The sequence below is a fragment of the Falco biarmicus genome, chromosome 3 (genome assembly GCF_023638135.1).
Source record: "Falco biarmicus isolate bFalBia1 chromosome 3, bFalBia1.pri, whole genome shotgun sequence".
Classification (NCBI taxonomy): domain Eukaryota; kingdom Metazoa; phylum Chordata; class Aves; order Falconiformes; family Falconidae; genus Falco; species Falco biarmicus.
The window spans coordinates 116,332,948-116,353,839 of NC_079290.1; the positions used below are offsets into that span (position 1 = coordinate 116,332,948).

At 53.1% G+C, this 20,892-nt stretch overlaps 3 protein-coding genes across 6 annotated transcripts; 1 reads left to right on the forward strand and 2 right to left on the reverse strand.

Moving 5' to 3' along the window:
• Positions 1-6: 6 nt before the first annotated feature.
• LOC130146012 (kelch-like protein 31) lies at positions 7-8,806 on the forward strand. 2 transcript variants are annotated; one of them, XM_056331604.1, is made up of 4 exons: positions 7-175; positions 660-711; positions 3,518-4,729; positions 6,161-8,806. In XM_056331604.1, exons 3-4 carry the CDS (start codon positions 3,540-3,542, stop codon positions 6,891-6,893), a joined length of 1,923 nt encoding a protein of 640 aa, XP_056187579.1. In that variant the 5' UTR covers positions 7-175; positions 660-711; positions 3,518-3,539; the 3' UTR covers positions 6,894-8,806. The 2 variants fall into 2 exon arrangements, with proteins under 2 accessions (XP_056187579.1, XP_056187580.1); XM_056331605.1 differs by lacking the exon at positions 660-711.
• Positions 8,807-9,674: 868 nt separating this feature from the next.
• RPL11 (ribosomal protein L11) lies at positions 9,675-13,220 on the reverse strand. Its single transcript, XM_056331657.1, has 6 exons — positions 13,145-13,220; positions 12,687-12,837; positions 12,159-12,265; positions 11,654-11,785; positions 10,736-10,846; positions 9,675-9,765 (listed from the first exon to the last, which is right to left on the reverse strand). The coding sequence occupies exons 1-6, from the start codon at positions 13,148-13,150 to the stop codon at positions 9,736-9,738; spliced, it is 537 nt and encodes a 178-aa protein (XP_056187632.1). The 5' UTR covers positions 13,151-13,220; the 3' UTR covers positions 9,675-9,735.
• A 127-nt stretch (positions 13,221-13,347) lies between these two features.
• Positions 13,348-19,792, reverse strand: LOC130146015 (sodium-dependent phosphate transport protein 3-like). Of its 3 annotated transcripts, XM_056331612.1 has the most exons (12): positions 19,459-19,792; positions 18,989-19,135; positions 18,488-18,660; positions 18,016-18,249; positions 17,824-17,911; positions 17,355-17,441; positions 16,856-16,974; positions 16,187-16,348; positions 15,851-15,983; positions 15,618-15,765; positions 15,229-15,319; positions 13,348-14,694 (listed from the first exon to the last, which is right to left on the reverse strand). In XM_056331612.1, the coding sequence occupies exons 1-12, from the start codon at positions 19,790-19,792 to the stop codon at positions 14,563-14,565; spliced, it is 1,848 nt and encodes a 615-aa protein (XP_056187587.1). In that variant the 3' UTR covers positions 13,348-14,562. The 3 variants fall into 3 exon arrangements, with proteins under 3 accessions (XP_056187587.1, XP_056187588.1, XP_056187589.1); XM_056331613.1 differs by lacking the exon at positions 18,016-18,249; XM_056331614.1 differs by lacking the exons at positions 15,618-15,765; positions 15,851-15,983.
• Positions 19,793-20,892: the final 1,100 nt, after the last annotated feature.

Sequence of the window (20,892 nt, forward strand, 5' to 3'; positions counted from 1 at the left end):
GGGCCCTGCTGCGGGGCGCGCGGCCGTTATGGCCGCCCCTGGCTGAGGCGGCGGTGCCACCTGGGGCCTCACGGTGGTCAGGACAGTCTTTCCTGAGGAACGTCGCTTCATACCTATTCCCGTTGCCTCACAATGGTTTAACGGCTCCACCACGGCTGTTGGGAGTGACTGGAAAGTAGGTTTCTAGAATCGTTTGTGGCCGAATGCAAATGGAGCGAGGCCATGGTGGGGCTCCTCAGGCTGGGGGCTAGGAGCTGCCGTCCTCTCCGCGCTCTCAGGAGAGTGGGGAAGGTGTCATGGGGCAATGTCCCCCCAGCTCATCCCAAAATCCCCTGGTGAACCCCTCTGGAGTGGAGCCGGGTCTTTGGCTGCCTCCTCACTGCCTTGCCCTTGGCAGCGGCCAAGCAATCGTGCAGGCCTTTGCTTTACTGCCTTCTCATGGTGCTGGCTGCGCTGATGCCCTTGGCTAGAGCAGCGCTACCTGAATCCCGCCCTTTCCATGTCTCTCAGGGCTCAGCTGAGGGCGTCTGTCCTCACATCACCCCAAAAGCCCGCTGTAAATGTAGAAGTGATAAGAGCAGTCAGCTGGCTGGGAGGGGAGAGGAGGGAGGAGGATGTTGCGTGGGGAAAGTTGAGGGTCTCTGTGTCTCAACGTGCAGGGCCCCGTGCTGGTCAGAGCTTCCCCTTGGACTAACCGGTCTTAACAGCAAGGTAAGGAGCTGACACAGCCTATACATGAGTCATGGAGAACCAGGGCTCACCTAGCAGGATTTGCAAAGAGCTGGCATGGGGCACGGGAACTGCTGAATAATGGAAATAACGGCATGGGGAAAGGCTTTGGTTTTTTCTAAAATGGGGCTGGAGAAATTACACTGGCAGCAAAATAGTGCCCAGAGCTGCAGCATCCAGGTGGTTTTCCAGGCCAGCTCGGTTTTCGCTGTGACTCAAACCCTGCTTAAACGCAGGGCTGGAGCCACAGGCTAGTAAAGGAGAGGAACTCTGATTAGATATTAAAGAAGCCTGCCATAACTTCCGAAGACACAAGATCACCCCGTGTAGGTCCTGTTTTGCTGTTAGGTCAGTAATCTGGTGCAGGCTGAGATTAGCAGCACTGGAAGGATGTGAGGGCAACTACTGTCTTTTAAAAGCAGTTAAACAGCTAGAAAAAAGTCCTGCCTTCCCTTCTTTATGTCTGGGCCCTTTGAAATCTCTTCAAACCATTCCAGCTCCCTAGATTAGTCCAGCAGCCAGGATTAATCCGTAGGAAAAATATCCCTTTCAAGTCACTACAGTGGTATTTCAATCAGAAATAGTAATGATGTCCCATTTTAAATAAGTGCAGGTAGTAAAGGTCATTTTGCCCTCCTGCAGCCAGACACTGGAATAACATGAACACATGCTTCAAATCGGAGTCTGTCAAAGGTGCCCAAAGGGGACAGGCAGGACCCCACAGATGTCAATATGAGCCCCAAAGTTCTCATGGCTCCTTTTTACTTGTATGAAGCGTAATGCGGTTAGAAGACCTCTGTTTTATCCCAGAACAACTTTCCCCCTTGGCTCCTGAGTCGGGTGGACAGGGGATGGAGAAAGCCAGCTGCATTGCTGGGCTTTCCAGAAGGAGTTAAGAAGGCTTTCAGAGGTCAGCTTGCTCAGATGTGATGCTAGGCTCCATACCAGGTCTACAGAAGCTGCTGAGCACTGGTGTCACCTCTCTAAAATGGGGTCTGGAGTGCCTGAAAGGAGGGTGAGCAGTTTTATGAACAGAAACAGTGGCTTGCTGCAGACATTGTGCTTGTTTCTGTTAAAAAAAAAAAAAAAAAAAAAAAAAAAAAAAAAAAAAGCCAAAATCAGGGCAGTCTGGGGTGCAGAAGGGATCTGGTAGATCCTCAGTGCAGCCCACTGGGTTGCAGACCTCGACCTGGCACCCATCCTGCTGGGACTGGTCTCAGCATTGGGGGCAGCAGGACAGCCACCTCCCTCCAGGACAAATCCTGTTTCTCTTTGGGTTTGTTTGCCAGCAAGGATGTTCTTGCAATACTCTGTCTCAGAGAGATGCAGGTCTGAGGGATGTGGAGAGAAGGCCTGGGAAAACATTTTCATTTCCTGGGAAATTCCAATATTTAACCTGTATTTTCACTTCACATCCAGCTGAAAAGCTGAAACTGGAAATTTTCCTGGGGAATGGATAGTCTGAACAAAATGTGTCCTTGGAAATATCAGAGTGTGGTTGCTTGGAAAAGGTAAATCCCAGTTCCTTTTCCCAATCCTGAGCTGGTTGCCAGAAACCGTTTCATATTCAAACACACGTGGAGCGTGGCATTTGCGTCCCAGTTTCAGAAGGACTAACGCCTGCTCCAGGATATGACACTGTGGTAGATGAGCTCTCAGTGGTGTAAATTGGGGTAGTCCCGTGAAACACCGCAATACCAGGGATGGCTCAAGTGCCTGGGACTTTGCTCCTGGATCCCCTTGGCTTCTGTGTCGTCTCTGCTCACCCCGGCCAGCTGAGCTCGGCCAGGCCAGCATTGCTGCTCTCCCCCTCAGACTCAGCCCTGAATCCTCTTTCCTGGCAGGGACTTTTACAAAACTTTTCCCTTCTCCATATTTTTACTGAAGTCTCATAATGCCCCCCTTCTTCTTTGCCCGGTGCTAAATACAAGCTGATTACTCAGTTCCAAGAAACCTGATCTTTATGGCCAAGCATAATAAACAGTACCCAGACATGTGAGACAGCACAGTTACAGCTATTTCTGGCCGGCAGATTTGTTCCCTCATCTATTGGCTGCTCCGAGCTCCCTCAGAGGAGTTGAGGTCACCACCAAGTTTCAGACTAGAGCTTCAAACTGGAATTTGGGAATATTCAAAAGCTGGATTTTTATTGTTCATTTTTTCCCCCCTCCTTTCAACTGCATTCTAAACCGGTCACCCCAAAGGGCAGCTGGCCCCGCTGGTTACTCAGCGCTGCCGCGCCATGCCCAAGGGGCTGAGAGGGAAATAAACACCCTTTTATGTGTGGTCCTGCAGTGCTGGGGTTAATTTCACCTTACTGCAATGTGGGAACTTTGGTCAGAGCTGCTGGAACTTACTCACCCCATCTAAGGTGCCCTGGAATCTGGTGAAACACCCTGCGATTGCTTCCTCGCTCTGCTTGGAGCCCGCCTCACCCCAGAGAGCGAAGCTGTCTGCAGGACTGAGCATGGCCCCACGCCTCAGGAAACAGTGGGTGCTCCCTGTTTCCCAGTGCAACCACCCAAAATCCCCAGTGCTTTTTTAATACAGCAAAGGTGCTGGTACTGCTTAAGAGTTGAGGATCCCCTCTTGCAGTCATAGCCCCTGACGCCATTCGCACGGCTCAGAGGGGTACAGGGCTTGGGAGGCAGTTTCCATCCTTTCCTTGGCCTGACCCAAAGGGTATATGAGTCAGTGGGAGTTTTCCCTTTGCTTAATCGCATGTCTTAAAGACAGAAGGACACCTGTACCCCTACTTCAAGGCTCCCCACCTCTTCTTTCTCTCCAGGTCCTGTTCCAATTCTGCCAAAATGGCACCCAAAAAGAAAACTCCCAAGAAGCCCAAGGTGGATAAAGAGGATGCATCCATCACCCCAGTGATGGTGGAAGATTCTTTGCTAGATGTTGAACACCTCAATCACTTGAATGGATTGTATGACAGCGGCTCTAACGGCTTCCACTGCACGGCCACGGAGGTTGAAGCGCCAGACCATGGAGCCAGCCTTTTGGAGGGGATGAACCAGATGCGCCAGAAGCAGTTCCTCTGCGATCTCACCATTGCCACGAAAACAAAGTCTTTTGAGGTGCATAAGCTCGTCCTGGCTTCCTGCAGCGAGTACTTCCACCGCCTGCTGCAGAGGGACCCTCAGCTGCGCCAGGTGGAGCTCCACGACATCTCACCACTGGGCCTGACCACCATCATCACCTATGCCTACACGGGGAAGCTGAGCCTCTCACTGTACACCATCGGCAGCACCATCGCTGCGGCCACCCAGCTGCAGGTGCCAACACTGCTGAACATGTGCAGTGACTTCCTCATTCGGGAGATGGCTGTGGAGAACTGCGTGTACATCGCCAACATCTCAGCCACCTACAGCCTCAACCAGGTGAAAGACGCCACACGGAAATTCATCCGGGAAAACTTCCTGGAGTTCTCCAAGACTGACCAGTTCATGAAACTCCCCTTCGATCAGATCAATGAGTTGCTGATGGATGATGGCCTGCAGATACCCAGTGAGGTTGCAGCTTTCCAGATCGCTGTCAAGTGGCTGGAGTTTGACCCGAAACGGGTCCGCTATGCTGCTGACCTCCTGAGCAACATTCGATTTGGCACAATCTCAGCTCCGGACTTGGTCAACCATGTGCAACCTGTGCCACGCATGATGCAAGATCCACAATGCCACAAGCTCCTTGTGGATGCTATGAATTACCACCTGCTCCCTCACCAGCAAAACAGCCTTCAGTCTCGGAGAACCAGGATACGGGGAGGCCAGAGAGTGCTTGTCACAGTTGGGGGTCGTCCAGCTTTGACCGAGAAGGCTCTTAGCAGGGACATCAGCTACAGGGATGCAGAGGGAAACTGGAACAAGCTGACAGAGATGCCAGCAAAAAGTTTTAACCAGTGCGTTGTGGTGATGGATGGATTCATCTACATTGCGGGTGGTGAAGACCAAAACGATGCCAGGAACCAGGCCAAGCATGCCGTCAGCAGCCTGAACAGGTAAGACGGGCTCCACCTGCCACGCAGACCCAGGGAAGGGGTTCAGATCTCTGCCATGTCTGCCTGTGCCCAGCATCTCTCATGGGGTGAGGGACGAGCACAGCAGAAAGGTTCCTCTTTGCTCTCAGTGACCAGAAGGTAGGTCTGGCCTCTCAGACAATGCTGCCAGGGAGGGACAAACACAGCGAGACTCAGCATCAGGTGCTGAACTGTGAGACTCGAGACCTGGAAACCACTTCTAGGCATTTGTTCTGTGTGACCTTAACCTGGGCTTGCCCTGGGGACTCTGGTGCCTGGGCTGCGCTGCCCATGTCCTCTGGCAACTTGCAGCACCGATGCAGGATGAGGGCAAGGCAGGGCTTCTTCGTAGCTGCGAGGCTATTGGAGAAATGGGGGACCTCATTATTTAGAAGTAAGCCATTTTGTTGCTCGGGGGGGCTCCCCTTTTAGTCCCCTGGCTGTTCCTCCAGCCAGTGCCAGCCTCGACCCGGTCTCTGGTTTGCCTGGGTTCATTTTAAGGTACATTTACTATCTGTAGGATCCTGTTGCCCTTCAGGCTTTCTTCTCTCTGCCTCCATTTCTCTTTTCATCATGTAAATGACAAGGTTTGTTTCCTAAATCCCCATAAACCTGTCACTGGCTTGCCAAGGGATTACTATTCAAAGAAAGGAGATGTAACCATGGCAACCTGACATGCAGTATTTTGTTTGCAACCTAAACCTGAACTTGCAGTGGCTCTGCCCACAGCTTGGCTTAGCCACCTGAGGCTCCACGCACACACACAGCATCACGGGCACCGCTCGAGGGAAGCCTTTTGTGGCCCCAAATCACCACTCCTCGGTTAGGAGCCATCACTGGGCTCTTTCTCCTGCACCGAGTGAGGTCTCAGGGACCCACTGGCAGGTCTCTTTTCTGTTTCTGACCAGTAGCTCATCCGCCTTTCCCAGCTTGGCTTTGGTCCCTGTGGCATCGCTCTGGGAACACTCCCATTCCCTCTGCCATCTCGTGGGCAAACAAGGAACCAGCTTCTTACCACCTGCCTGTCTTTGGCCTGGCCGGCTGGGCTGGGAAGACCTGTCCCTAGGACCTCTTCTACCTGCCAAGACCCAACAGAGGGAACAGTGGCAGTGCTGCGGGGCACCTCAGATTGGTAGCACTCGGAATTTCCAAGCCAGGCTGCAGCTTGTGGTAGCAGGAGCAATGTTGGGCTGTTCTAAAGCAACGACCCCAGCAGTCACAAGTAGGATCCAGTCCTGTGCAGTGGCATTGTCTCCATCTGCAGTGCCTGTCCAGATGCTTTAGTGCTGGAGAAGACAGAGAGGCTCTTCCAGAGCATGAGTTGTCTCCTCCAAAGGCAGATATCTGGCAGGCCCTTCTCCCCACGGCTCTGACACTAGTCCTGGACAGACAGATCTGCCCTTCGTCCCCCAGGTACGACCCCCGCTTCAACACCTGGCTGCACCTGGCCAGCATGCAGCACAGGAGGACGCACTTCAGCCTGAACGCCTGCGAAGGGCTCCTCTACGCTGTCGGAGGGCGCAACGCCGAGGGCGCTTTGGCATCTGTCGAGTGCTATGTCCCCACCACCAACAGCTGGCAGAGCAAGGCGAGCCTAGAGACACCCCGCTGCTGCCACGCCACCACTGTCATTGATGGCAAGCTCCTGGTCACCGGTGGCTACATCAGCCATGCCTATTCTCGCACAGTGTGCTGCTACGAGCCCAGCAGTGACACCTGGAGAGAGCAGGCAAGGCTCAGCACCCCCAGGGGCTGGCACTGCGCAGCCACCGTGGCCAACCGAGCGTACGTGCTGGGTGGGAGCCAGCTGGGTCCCCAGGGCGAGCGGGTGGACGTGATGTCCGTGGAGTGCTACAGCCCACTCACGGGGCAGTGGAGTTACATGGCACCCCTGCCCACGGGGGTCAGCACAGCTGGGGTGGCTTTGTTGGAGGGGCGCTTATGCCTGGTGGGTGGCTGGAACGAGAGTGGGAAGAGGTATCAGAAATGCGTGCAGTGCTACAATCCTGACCTCAATGAGTGGGTTGAGGACGAGGACCTCCCTGAGGCCACCGTGGGTGTCTCATGCTGCACCATCACCCTCCCACGCCCCCTGAGCTCCAGGTCCCGGGCCAGCTCTGTGGCCTCAGCAGCAGCCAGCACATAAAGAGCCCCGAGTGCCACATGGCTTATGCCAGCAGCTAGGGAAGGAGACAGAGCTCAGGAGTGTGGCGCAGCTGGATGGGCAGGCACGCTGGTGTTTGGAGTCACTGCAAAGTCTCAGACACTCTTATTCCATCATGGCAAGTTTTGGGCTCTAGGAAAGCTTCTTCTGAGCTGCCTGCATCTCCATCCCGCAGCTTAAGCAGGTGCTGCTCAAGCAGGGCAGACACGGAAGCAAGCAGGACAGAAAAGCTTTTTTCCTCAGCCTGCAGCACTGTATTGCAGTGTGGACTGGAAAAAAATGGGAAAAAATAAAAGAAGAAAAACAAACTAGAATAATGCAGGAGAAATTGTACTGTAGGAGTAGTATCATGAGACACTTTGAACAGTAGTATTGCTATTAGTTACAAGAAAGTGACAGGTCTGGAACAGACCCTGTTGCTCACGTAGCATTTGTTCAAGGGAAAAACATTTAATATTTACTCATTGAAGCTAGATACCTTCACACTAGGAATAAAGTGAACCTTGACAGCAAGGAAGAGAACTACTGGAGCAACTCACAAAGATCTCTTGCTCTTCCAAGTGCTGCGCTGTAGTTCAGAAGGTATCAGGCAAGTGCCTGAGGATGCTATAAGACTCTAGGAAATGTGAGAGGCCAATGGTGCCCTGAAAATAAGTGTCAGCTGGAACAGAATCCCTCCACAGCTAAACCAGGAGCAGTTAGATTTATTCCTAGCCAGGTCCTGTTACTTTGTACTATTGAGCTGACAGCTTGGTTTTGAACTTAGTGCTTCCCCATTACTGTAACCACAGTCTGACCTGCGAAAGGAGAAATCATTGGGAAACTCAAGTTTCCAGGGGCAAACACTTGCTTAGTGCCTGGGGTCTCTCCCTGTCACTACAACCGAGTGAGACAGTAACCAGTCTTTATTAAAACCTGGCTCCCCTTTCAGAGGGCACAGGGACTGCAGAGCAGACTCAGTCTCTTGGGCCAAGTACATCGCGAGGGACGGCACCACAGCACCCCAAACCCTGCCCCGGCAGGTCTCGGATACAGCCCCAGAGCAGTGATAGCCTGTGACGAGCAGGAGGCAAGAGAGAGAGCAACGATTATTTCCTGGTCTCAAACCCACAGTCATAACAAGACATCAGTCACAACAAGACATCAGTCACATGCTGAGGCCAGCATCTTCTGGTAACGGGTCCTGTTCCTGGAGCACATGCATCATTCTAGAGTGGCTTATCACCTTTGTCTCAGGCTGAGGCAGCTACGTGCTGCCGAGCATCCAGACAAATGTTCGGTTTTGTTCTGGTCTCTTTTGCACAGCACAGTGAAATGGCATCCAGGAAGCCAATGAGCTGCACAAGGGAACCCCAATGTGCCCTGAAGATGCCAAGACAAGAGCCTCAGCAAAGCAGGCTGGTTTGCTTCCTTTCGCAACTCACCAAAACTGAGCAGCTTGCCATAGTTAGTTCACAGGTCTTCCTCTGAGAATTCTGTCTCAATTAAAGAGTTCACATCAAGCATAAAGCTATACTGAGGCAGAACACCATTTTCTGTTCAAATTCTGCTTTGTGTGTTTTAGCATGCACAGCACACACTGCCCAGTATATCTTGGAATGGGCTCCATCCTGAACAGTCCTGGCCACCTCCCCGGACTTCAACTCCCGACAGGCTTGACAATGGTCTAGTATTTCAGACAACACTGTACAATCACTGATGGTGGAGTGTGCAGACTTGTATTGAAGTGAGTTTGTTCCTTGCTTTTTTTTAATTATAACTTTTCACTGTAAGGTGCAGAAGGACTGAACACTAGCAGAGGCAAGGGTGTCACTGAACTCCACTTGTGTGAGCTGTATTGTCCTGCAGGGAATTTTCTCTTTAAACAATAAAGGCCATTCCTTTGCAGAGGAAAACGGTCTGACTGTGTGATTACAGCAGTGTAAGTTCACCCTCCTGAAACATTTCAACAAAGCAGTCAAGATTCATCCCCTACATTCTAAGCACATCCAATAATTGCTTCAAGATTTCTATAGCATGTTAAGAGCACCGCAGAAACAACCCTACTGGCAGCAGATACAGGCACTCAAGGTCACTCGCTACCCACAGAAGCAGCGTGAATCAGGAGGTCCTACTGGCTGATCTCAGCCCCCTCCTGCAGCACCAGTTTGAATCCCAGCTCAGGAACCTCACCAGTGCCAGCACCACAGGCCTTACCCAGCCCTCAGTCCTCCCAACCGGTCCTGCCACACTATCTTGGACAAATAAACCTCAGCCACATTTTTGCTTTATGGCTCTGCTTTATTAAGAGGATACATGTGCTGCTTCCTTTGGCTTCCCAATGAACTTGCATTCCCAATAGTTCCTAGAGCAAGAGAGTTTCTTCTGCTAATTCAGAATCCCTCATCATTAGAGCAGGCTGCCCTTAACACTGCAAAAGCTGGTCTGTGGAGGATCAGAACCAGCACGCCGACTCTGTTCCCCTCAGGAATTTAACCCTCCAGAAAATCTGGTCTACAACTCCAGTGATCAAAAAGCACTTTTTTTTTATTCCATCTTCTTTCTACACCCACCTGCAGACTATAGTAAGGGTTCTCCGTATTAACAGTATGGAAGTGGAGACTGCACTGCGTAAATCTAACACTTGCTCCGCCAGAACAACACGTTCTCTTCAAGTGCACAGCACCAGTCCATGTTCTTCTGCTGCCTTTTCGGGTATGAGCGACCCTTGCTCCTAGCAGCTTCCCAGGTTGGGAGGAGCCCCCACAAAATTCACAACAGAAGTTAGGGGTTAGAAAATTTTATTTTTTTTCGTAACACGAACTGCTGGTTTATCAGGAACTGCTCATTTACCAGGAAGGATGATACCATCATACTGTGAGAAAGAAAGAAAGAACCATGTGAGAAATTACCAGCAGGTAAAGGTGCAGCACTGCTGCGCACGAAACAGTCACCACATTCATTCGAAGGCAGCCAGCCAACACGGATGTGAAACCCCAGTTCTGCAGCGAACTGCCTTTCTACTTTGCTGCTGTGCTGTTAACCTTCAAGGGGGAATTTGTTCAGATAAACATTAAACTGCTCATCAGCCCAGCTCTACAAGAAGCCCCAACTTTTAAAGGCTGATCTGACCAGAACTACACTCGACCCTTTCACAGTCCCAGGATTTGGCCCCTGAAGGTAATAATGCCACAGTGAGCAGAACCAGGCAGGAGCAGGGGAAAAAAGCCATTCGGCAGGAGTAGGCTGGAGCCCTCCCTGTGCAGGGTATGACTGGTGTAGATCTAGGCAGAGCAGCCAGTAAAAAGCCTCCAGACAGACTGTCCACCCTTTCCACCTCTGAAAAAATATCTGTAGCCCTGATCTCTGAGCATTTTCAATCAAGCTTTTGGCATCTCCCCTTCATTACCCAGTCTATGTCAGACAGCACTACGGACAGATAAACCCAAGAACGTGTTTTATTTGGATCACTCCACCCTCCAACTCTGGCAGCTGAGCTAGGAGCTGCATCATATAAACAAATCCTAACTCTGCCTCGTCACTACTGATCCACATACACATAACACCTCCAAAAACTGTGGGAGACAGATTTACACAAGAGCTCTGATACTTCCAGCTATCCTGTAAGAGCTGCTCTTTCAGTTCAGCACACAAAAAACCAGGAGTGTGAACAGCACTCACGCTCAAACACAGCTTCTACTGCCCCAGAGCAGTAAAAATAAGTTATTTAAGCAGTGATCAAATCTCCTCCTGCCCAGCAACTTTTTCCAGTCTTTCCACAGTGAAGCATTTTGTTGATACTTGCTAGGAAACTCTTGGGATACAGAAATAAAGATGGATCTTACCTTTTGCTGAAACCAGCGCATGGCTTCTTCCTTTCCAATTCTGTGCTTGGCTCCAATGTTGCCAGTTCTGCGTTTCTTGTCAGCAATGCTGAAACCAGGCCTGCCGAGCACCTGCCAAGAGAGGAGGCCAACAGCACTATTTCATTCTTGCACTTATTTATTTTCTTAAACTTAATAGTATCCTAGGAGGGAAGGGGCTAGGATTTCCACATCAGTAACATCATCTTGTCCGAGTCATGTTCACGACAGAGTGTTACCCCCCACCCCCAGCCTCAATGTAACTGAAAAGTAACTCCTGAGCAGCCACGTAAATTGACAGGGACAGCGCCTAGGTGGGACAACTCAGCACGTTCACAGACTCCGAGAAAACAAAGCGAGTGTGGAAGATTCACTATTCCATACCCAGAGGCCTCAGTTCTCAAGAAAAGGTACATTGAGCAGCACTGCTAACACATATGGAACCACTTCCCTCTATTTCAGATTGAGTGATGCGCAGCAGAATGGAATGAGTTGAACATGCCAGCCACCACTGCTACGTGACCCAGCCCCAGCCCTCTAAATGGAGGGAGAATCTTCCAGCAACGCAGCCCATCTTTCATTCTGCATTCCTGAAGCCCCTGCTGCGCTCTCCACAGCTGCTCTTTCCTTCCCCAAACCTAGCACAGCTGCCTCGGTGTTATCCCAGGAGTACCAGTAAGAACAACAGTATGTGTTTCTGAAGAAGCTTTGTGAGACGTGTCAGAAATTAGGGATTTTACAGCAGCCCTGGGAATCTCAGTTTAGACTTGGGTTTTGTTGACTTTTTTTTCCTCTATCTTCCAGCACTTGGCAGGAAGTTCACAAGCCAGTTACTGTTCTAGGTTCCTTCTAGAGCTTTGACACAAGTCCAGCAGCTGCAAGGAAGCAGGGAATACGCACCACATAAAAGTCCAAGCCGTAGATACCAATACTGGGATCATATTTAATTCCCAAATCGATGTGCTCCTGGATTCCAAAGCCAAAGTTCCCGGTGTCTGAGAAGTTATTTTTTCTCAACTCGTATTCTCGCACCTGAAACAGTTGTTGTCCATCACTATTTCATTACTGACTGCAAAAAGAGTAAAAAGTCTTGCATGTTCTACTAACGGCTACCAGACCCACAACTCGCCTACATGCCGTCTTTAGCCCTAAGATTTTGCTCCCACAGCCTACTCATAAATCACAGCAGCAAAGGCAGAACTCCAAAAGAAAGCAGTGAATGCAGCAGCTAACTCTTACATAAGGATAAAGCAACAACCAGAGAAACAGTGCAAACACTGCAGACTGCGTGTCAGACTATCCATAACCAACCTGTAACTAGCTCAGGTGCAACATTTCAAACCACACATCTTTTCAGTCGGTTGTTCTTTCACAGATCAAAGATCCAGACCTGCCAAATTCTCACCTTCAACCCCTTCTCCAGAATCTCCTCTGCTTTGGCCCCACGAACCGTGCAATGAACAGCAATCTTCTCATTTCTCCTGATTCCAAAGGATCTTACAGTGTACCGTGCTGTAAACAGCAATAATTCCACTTAGAGACTGTTCACAGAATTTCCACCCAGGGCATTCAGAGCTTAAGACAACCAAAGAAATGACTTTACAGGAAAGAAAAAAGAACCAAGACAACCATGCGCTCCTATTTGGGGATGAGGGCAGAGCAGTAGCCTGAGTCCGGAGGCAGAATGGAACTGACAGCAGCAGCCGCCAGCACCTGAGGATTTAAGGTCCCCCAATTCTCAGCACAAGGCCCTGCTCAGAGCAGAGACGTCCCCAAGGGCTCCGTCACGGAGCCACACTGCCACTTCACCCCCTGCATGCCCACCAGAGAAAAGACAACCACCACTGCTCAAGCCAGAAAACAAACGGCACCTTGGCAGCCCCAGCACAAGCAGACCCCCGGCAGCCAACAGGTCAACCCTTCCCGCCCTCACCTTTAGAGAAGACGGGGGTCTGGCCCGTCAGCTGCTCCAGCACTTTGGCCGCCCGGGTGAGCCTGTCCCCGCTCTCCCCGACGCAGATGTTGAGGCAGAGCTTGCGGATGCGCAGCTCCCGCATGGGGTTCTCCTTCTCACCTTGGTCTTGCTGAGGAGAAACGACACGGGGGGCTAACGGGGGACGCCAGGCCGCTACTGCAGCCCGGCCCCGAGCCCTGCCCCACCGCCGCGGCGAATCCCAGCGCGGTGGCCCAGCCACCGAGCAGGCCGCGGCCTGTCACGGCCGCGGCTCCCCCAGGGCAGACCACCGGCTCCTCCCCGCCCACACGGGCCCCGCAGCCCCCCGTCCCGGCCCCCCCTTCTCCCGCCCGCCGGGGCCGGGCCCCTCCGAGGGCGGATGGCGGCGGATAGAAACTGCCCCAACCCGGCCCCGGCCCGCGGGTGCCGCTACTCACCGCCATGATGGGGGCGGGGAAGAGATCAACTGGGCGGTGCCGCGGGGTCTTATGGGACGGCGCGCCGCCCGAGACGGCGCCCCCTGGCGGCCGGAGGGCGGCACTGCGCCGCGGCCAGTTGCCGGGGTAACCGCGGTGGGGCGGGCGGGAGCCCACGCCGCCATTTTGTCCCACCGGCCCGCGGGGACGGGGAGGCCTTGCCCGCCCTCACCCCCTGCCCCGCAGGCAGGCTGGGGCCGGGGCCCGGCCCGCACCACCGTGAGCAGCTGCCTGCGCCCTGCGGCTCGCTGCAGGGAGCGCTGGGGCCAGGCCGGCAGTGGCGGAGGGGCTGGTGGTCCACCAGCAGGCCCAGTCTGCTGCTGAGGCCAGTGGGATGAGCCACAGCAGCTTTGCTGGGAGATGCTGCACCAGAAGGTGTTGGCGCTTCTCCACTCCCAGGCAGCATTGAGCATAGCTTACCAGAGCTTCTCCCGCCCTCGCAGCCCCAAGTTCCTTGAGCCAGACCTGGGAATGTGTTTAGATTTCACTTCACTCTGTCAGGAAACCATTTGTGAGTTTCACATCTCTGTCTGGGATCTGGATCCTCTTACTGCACCATTTTGACTTAGTCTGGAGCAGGTGAGGAGTCACAGTCCACTCCCTCGCTGCAGTTGGCTGGGAGTGTAACACAGCTTCTCTGGGAAACAGGCAAGCCAAATTCAGACCCTTTTTGGGGGCCTAAACATCTCTTTCGGTGACAACATTCTGAGCTGAATGCTTGCAATGGGGCTCTCGCTCAGTAAGGATGACACCAGCTCAAGGCTTTCCGTGCTTATCACCTTCCCTGCCTCCCAGGGGCTGTGCTCAGGGCTGCCAGGTTGAACTCTGTAAAGCCTTCCCTTATTTTTTGCCTTGGTTGCTTCTAAAAGGGGATGAAGGATAAATGAATAATCAGCTTGTCTCATTAAGAATAGAAAAAAAGTGTTAGGAGCCTCTCTGTAGAGGGTGTGAAAAGCTGCTAGTTAAAAACTAATGTTACTGTACCAATTCATTATCAATTTACTTCATCTAAGAACAGCTTTGCTGGAAATAGCCACAGGCTCCTTACAGAGCTCAGCTGACAGCCCACTTTACCAGCTCTCTGTGGATCCCATTTAGGATCTGTCCACTCTGCAGCATTCCTTCCCGTGGGCAAAGGCTGAGGGCAGGGTTAAATGTGGGCAACACAGGTCGAAGGGCTGGTGTCTCCCCAAGGGAGTAGATTGGGATCAAAAGGGGACAGAGCTGGGTGAAGGTGCTGGGCACTTCCAAGAGCCAGAGTGCAGGCAGGGCTGTGGAGCTCATGCCATTGCCTGAGGATGCTGCCAGAGCCCCAGGAACAGGCAGGGACACAGGGCTGAGCCCTCTTGCAGCCCATTCCTTTGTGTACCTTCCGATGTTCACTGCCCAGCAGCGTCCTCCCTAGCCCAGTCTTGGATGGTGCCACTGCCAAAGGCTATGTAGAAGATCAGGCCAAACAGGTTGAGAGCTGCAGATAGGAAGAAGGCGTTCCGCCAGCCAGTCTGGAGATCCTGGGGGGCCAAGAACAGATCACCGTGGTATGGCCCTTCCCTTTATCTCCATGTAGTGATCACCCAACTACTGCCACCCAGTTCAATGGCATTAAACTCATCTCCATCCTCTGCTTGATACTAGCACCAACAACAGAAGAGCTTTGCTCAACTCAAGACATATGCCAGACCTCCTCTTACTGGAGATGCATTTCCTTCCTTGGCATTTTTGGAAACATTGTGTGCTGTGCTGAATTCAGGAAGCTTTCCTGCCTGGCACAAAGCTTCCTCCTCACCCTACTCCCTCAACCCTCTCCTCATCTCTAAGTACATCCAGATGGGGCCCATGTGGAGCTCTTCCTGCTTTCTGAGTCATCCCCATGTCCTCAAAATGGTCCAGGCTCTGGTTTGCTGGGCACAATATCACATGTGTTCACTGGGAGAGGGGGATGGCTTGAGTAATTTTTGATTCAGTGCAGAGAAAGGAATCCATTTCTGAAAGCAGCCCTGTCTTTTCTTCCAGGGGTGTGCTTGTGATTTGTGGCCCCAAATTACCTGGCTGATGAGAAGTCCAACTGTGGTAGGAGCAATAATTCCTGCAACTATGCCAAAGGTATTTGTGATTCCCAGCAGGAACCCTGCATATCTGGGGAGAGAAAGCAAGGGTTTCGTGAGTGAGGAAAAGAGGAAACCGTCACAAGAAGGGAGAGGGGCAGGCGCTGCCAGTCCCTTTCCTCATCTGCATGAATACTGCCTGTCATGCTGAGTAACACTAGGATCTTCCTTGCAAGACTGGGGGGGATTTTAATCTTTTATTTTACTCCTTAGCTTACAATGCCACCAGCTACAGAAGTGAAGGGAGAGTAGGAGTTGCAGAAGCCTTGGGGGATTGGGAAGAGGAAGGGGACAGAGCCAGGGAGGGCACAGAGGTCAGAGCCACTTACCTGGGTGCTATATCAATGTGGTTAATATTGATGCCTGCCCCTGTCATGCTCATTATTGTCAAGGCCAGTGTTAGAAGGACCACAACAACTGTGGAACTGCAGCCAATGTAAGGCACAGCCACCAGGAAGGTGGCTGGGAGCAGCATCCCTTGGGAGGAAAAGGGGATGTGTTTTGTAACAGGCAATACAAGCATGGTGGAAAGGCTGGACTGCAGATGAAAGCTTGTCCTTACCGAGGGCTGAGAAGAGCTTTCTGACAGCTGCTGTGCCAAGTACTCGCCTAGCCAGGAGGAAATCAGCCAGCAGCCCAGCCAGGATGTGCCCCAGCCCGTTCCCAATATAAGGCAGGGAGGAGAGGAACCCATTCTGCGTAAGGGAGAACAAGGCATTGTCGTGTCCATGGCACGAAGCAACGGAGCCAAGAGCTCCAAGACTGCAGCTCCCTTGGTCCCAGGGCCACCAGTCTTCAGGAAGACATGTCCCTGAGGAACCTCCTGCTCCCAGCCTACAGAGGGATCAAGTCCTGTCGCTGTTGTGGGGACCAGCCTCAGCTGCAGGGCAGCACTCACCTCTCTGAGGTCAAAGTGGAGGACGTTGTTCATGAACATGGGCATGGAGGTCAGCAGCATGTAGAACAGCCAGTCTGTGCAGAAGCAGGCAATGGTGATTGCCCAAAGAGGCAGTGATTTAGCCATGGCCACAAGTGGGAGGGAGCGGCCATGAGAGCTTCCCTGGAAGGAATAAAACGTCAGCCAGTGCCCCATCTCCTGTCTTACATCCCCTGGGCAGGCTGTCCAGGCTTTCCTTGGCCTCTCCACCTGCTGCTGAGAAAACTGGGACTAGCCCTGGCCGCTGGATAAGGAACCTGTCACAGCACTCTCCAAACTAGCCGGCTGCAACAAGGTCTTTTACCATCTCATACCAACATACTCTTCATGCCAGTCCCTCTGCTGCCTTCTTTTAGGCTCTCCTCACCCAGGGCACACGTTCTCTCTTTTCTCTCTGCTTCTTCCTCCTCTCTCTTCCTTCGCTGCTCTCTCTTCATTGGCTGCCCAACCACTTAACAGAACCAGCCACAGCAACCCACTGCCCTTGAAGCCAGCCCACAGCTGTATGTTATCAATATTAATTAACCCAGCTTCATTCCTCTACAGGAACCCAGCTGAACTGCCTCAGAACAGTCCCTTTGGCATGGTGCCTGCCGTGTGGCCAGTCGTGATTAAAAGGTTTGTGTTTACCTGGTGAGCCAGCGATGACACGATGTATTCCTGCTCCCTGGCACTAATCCACGGGTGGTGTGCAGGGTCCTCATGCACGAGGAAGAACCAGCAGAGGCACCAGGCACAGCCAACACCACCTGTGAGGAGCAGGGCTCTCAGTGCCAGCTCCTTTGACAATGAGCTGCGGCAGAGCTGAGAGCCAGCGGCATGGAGGCTGGTGCTAGCAAAGTGAGTGCAGGAAGATGGAAAGGGACAAACTCCACTGAACCCATCGCTCACAGTGGAAGGGTCTGGGTTGATGGCACAAAAGGTTCAGCAAAGGCTCATTCCCTAATAGTACCCCAGCAAAATGGCTTCATCCTGGCCTGTTGGGTGACAGGGGAGCCCAGAGCTCTGCGTGGGACTAGTAAGGATGGAGCTGGTCCTGCAGGGCTCTGATGGGGAACCTTTGGGAGCTCTGCCAGCAAACGGCCTGCAGTGGGGTTGGAGTAGAGGGACATGATGGACCATTACTCACCAAAGATGTAGAAGACAAAAGGCCACCCCAGACTCTGGCAGATGATCCCAGCCACAAGGAGAGCAAAGAAAGTCCCAAAAGTGCATCCTAGAGAACAGAAGTCATTTTAACGGGACTTTGTGTGACCAGCAGTGAGTGGGACAGAGCTACAGCCTCCAGCCAAATTTGTGATAGGAAAATGTGGTTGCACAAATGAAGCGCCTGTGCAAACAAGCACCCTTGTATCCAGGTTTGCTCCCTTCAGGTCCGGGTTCCCTCTCCTGCCTCAAGCTGACCTAAGCTGAGAAGCCAGAGAGGACATAGGATGGGAGGAGCAGAGGTAGAAAGACTTAATGCTGCTAACACTTCTTCGCCAAGGACCTAGAACCTTGAACTTGAAGCTGCTACAAGGACTGGCTCGGAAAGAAAGGGGTGAGGAGAGGTCCTGCACTTACTGAATCAGTGGTAGGGAAAAGTCTTTGTGTCTTACCAGCATCAGCGATGTTCATGAGCCTGCTACGTTCCAGCGGAGGGGCCCATTTTGCCCAGAGTGTGTACTGAGCTGGAAATATCACTCCCTGCAAAGATAACAGGGAGCGTTGTGGGAAGGGACATGAGGAGCGCAGCCAGGGCTAACCTGAGCAAATTTTGCAGCCTGGCAGCACTTGGAGCCATGACTGACCTCAGCCAAGCCCAGCAGCACCTGCAGCCCGATGAGGCAGCTCACGCCGAGCTCTGCTGATCGAGGCACAAGGAGGGTGAGAACAGAGGAGAGCAGGAGCCCGCTGCCCAGGACGGGTTTCCCCCCGAACAGCCCCGAGCAGTACCCGCCCAGCGCCTGCGTGAGGCTGTAGCCGTAGAAAAAGGAGCTGAGGATGATTCCTTGAGTCTCAGCGCTCCAGTTGTACGTGGGGGCCTGGAGGAGACAGAACATGTCTGTCAGACAGAGATTGGTTTTCAGGCACAGCCTCCTCCAGAAGGGGAGAAGCAACCAGGAAATGCAGCCCTAAGCACAATAAACTGAGCTCTGCTCCTTCACCCGCCTTGTCCTCAGCGCTTTTCTCGGCTGCTTCCAAGTCTGTCCTCATGCAAAAACACGAGTGGACTGAGCCCAGGAAGGATCTTTCAGTTATCTGAGTCTGCTTTCCACTTACATCCTGAGCAAATCCTGGGTCGGAGCTGTGGGGAGCACTGCTGGACCAGCTGTGGGGATGGCTGCTGTTACTCATGGCGATGATGGCGATGCTGAGGCTGACCCGGAGTGTGTATGCCAGGAAAAAAGAGATGTGCAGGACCACGGCCAGGCCACAGCGAGTGGAGCAGAGCCCTGTGGGCGGACAGCACCCACAAACCAGGGGTAGTCAGAGAGGCCACAGGTTAACTCTCACTCCCTCCTACAGATCTGTGTCGCCAGGCAATCCCCTTCTTGCAGCAACAGACAGCTCTTTCCAGGTACCCTCCAGACATCTACCACTGATCCCCTGCCCTCCTCCTCTGCAGGGGTGGCAGTTTGTACCTCCAGAAGGAGAACAGAGGGACAGGAAGGCAAGGAGACTTGCCCGGGGATGGAGGGGACATGTCAAAGCCTGAGGCTACTGGCTGGGGCCCTGCTGAGGCCACACCTCAGCCCGCTGCTCCCCACGGAGTGGATTTACCAGTGCAGGAGGGCTGCTGAGCAAGCAGAGGGGCTTCATCCTGCTCTGCCTCCGGCCCGGCCCCTGCCTGCGTGTCGTCCACGTGGTGCTGCATCCTTCCCTGCCTGCAACGCTGTTGCCTGCTTCTCCTCGAGATAATCTCCAGCCCTGTTGGGAAGTGAATCTCAAACATCAACAAATGCAGGAGCAGCCATTACTGGTGCAGCGAGAGCGGAGCAGGCCGCCGGTCACAGATGCCTGTACAAACACTTTATGAGCACAGTGATTTACAGCAGCCTCAAACCTCCCCGGGGACGGTCTTATTTACACCCGTGCTTTATAACCCTCCACCAAACAGCCTGGCAGGGCAGCGGGGTCTCTCCCACCCCAGGGTGCTCCTGCCGATGGCCTGGGGTACCCACTGCCCTCCCTTGGCTGGTGTAGAGGGAGGTTCCTTCCCTGCCCGCCCCGTTCCCCCAGGGGTAGCTCACGGGGACGGGGGTCTTCTGGCTCCGTGTCCCGGGGCGTGGAGCGGGATGCTTTCGCAGGATTTGGGATTTCAGGGAACCGGGTGGGATGGAACAAGGCCGGGGCTCGAACCAGCGCCTCGCACGGGAACGCCCGGAGCCCCGCCCCGCCAGGCCCCGCCCCGCCCCCGGCACTAGACCCCTCCCGCCACCATGAGTCCCGCCCCCGCCGCGTGACCCGCGCGCGAGTCATGTGGCCAGTCAAGATGGCGGCGGTCAGGGCAGTGGTGGCGGTGTTGCTGGGTCTGTGCCTGGGCTGCGCGGCCGCCGCCGTTCCCCTGGTTATCTGGCACGGCATGGGTGAGCCGGGACCGGCAGCGGGGGCGGGGCCGGAGCCGATCCTCCGGTAACGGCTCTGGGGGCGGGGCAGCGGCGCTTAGCTGGCCCGGCCGGTGGATGGGGCCGTGCCGGGACCCGAGTAGGCCCGAGGGGAGCTCGCAGGGCGCCCCCGGCCCCGCTCCGGTGTCCCCCTCCTCTGGGCTGCTGTTTTCTACGAAGACCGGGAGGTGCCGACCCTCCTCTCCCTGGCCCGTGTGTGCGGTGGCGGCTTCTGGCCCCGTTGTAGCGGGCCGGGGGCTGGTACGTTTGCGGAGGCGAGGTTAGGGCCCTGAGCGGTGGCCTGACGGTGTGTTGTGTTGTTCCCTCTCACAGGAGACAGTTGCTGCAATCCACAAAGCATGGGGTACATTAAAAAAATAGTGGAGAACAAAATACCAGGGATTTATGTTCTGTCTCTCAAGATTGGAAGCAACCTGATACAGGTAACTAACTCAGCTGTCACTCGCGTTTCTGCTTGGCGGAGCGGTGTGGTGTGTGGCGGTGGTGGTGCAGTAGTTATTGCAGTCTCTGTTGTCAACACAATTCCACAAGGATTCTCATTGTGCTGTCTCTGCTAACTTTTTTCTTCCTTGTGAAGTAAACAGTTTTGACAGGTAGAAAACCAACAGTCTAGATAATACCTGCAGAAAAGAACTGGGGAAAAACAAGTCCCTAGTCTATATTGGATTAATATGCAAATCCAGTGATTAGCACTCTAACCACTCCAAGTAATATAAAGGCATGTGATAAGGTATAGTACTAAAGCAGAGTTTTATCCCTTGCCATCCTTATGGATTTCCAACCGTTTATTCACTATATGTTTTCAGTATAATAAAGGTACAGACCACTACACCTTCATGGTTTTTGACAGTTTTATGTAGCCCTTCAGAATTGTTTTAAAGGCTCTCAGGATATTGTGCAATGTATGTTATTTTCTAGGATCTGGAGAAGATGGGTGAAGTTTGATTTTTAATTTTTATAAATATATATAGACACATAAAATCTGAAGGGACTCAAATTGTCAAAAAGTTTGGGGAAGTGTCACTTTTCTATATGAGAGTTTTGCCAAGCAGAGTAGGA

Bases quoted from the DNA above. Each gene is read 5' to 3' on its own strand.
- LOC130146012 (XM_056331604.1), top strand. From the start codon at position 3,540: ATGGCACCCAAAAAGAAAACTCCCAAGAAGCCCAAGGTGGATAAAGAG. The intron at 4,730-6,160 runs GTAAGACGGGCT...TTCGTCCCCCAG, and splicing joins GCCGTCAGCAGCCTGAACAG to GTACGACCCCCGCTTCAACA.
- RPL11 (XM_056331657.1), bottom strand. The intron at 12,266-12,686 runs GTGAGGGCGGGA...TGCTGTTTACAG, and splicing joins GACCCCCGTCTTCTCTAAAG to CACGGTACACTGTAAGATCC. The intron at 11,786-12,158 runs GTGAGAATTTGG...CAACTGTTTCAG, and splicing joins TTCTGGAGAAGGGGTTGAAG to GTGCGAGAATACGAGTTGAG.
- LOC130146015 (XM_056331612.1), bottom strand. From the start codon at position 19,792: ATGCCGTGCCAGATAACCAGGGGAACGGCGGCGGCCGCGCAGCCCAGG. The intron at 19,136-19,458 runs GTGAGCTACCCC...ACTTCCCAACAG, and splicing joins GCCAGAAGACCCCCGTCCCC to GGCTGGAGATTATCTCGAGG. The intron at 14,695-15,228 runs GTAATTTGGGGC...TTGGCCCCCCAG, and splicing joins TTGGACTTCTCATCAGCCAG to GATCTCCAGACTGGCTGGCG.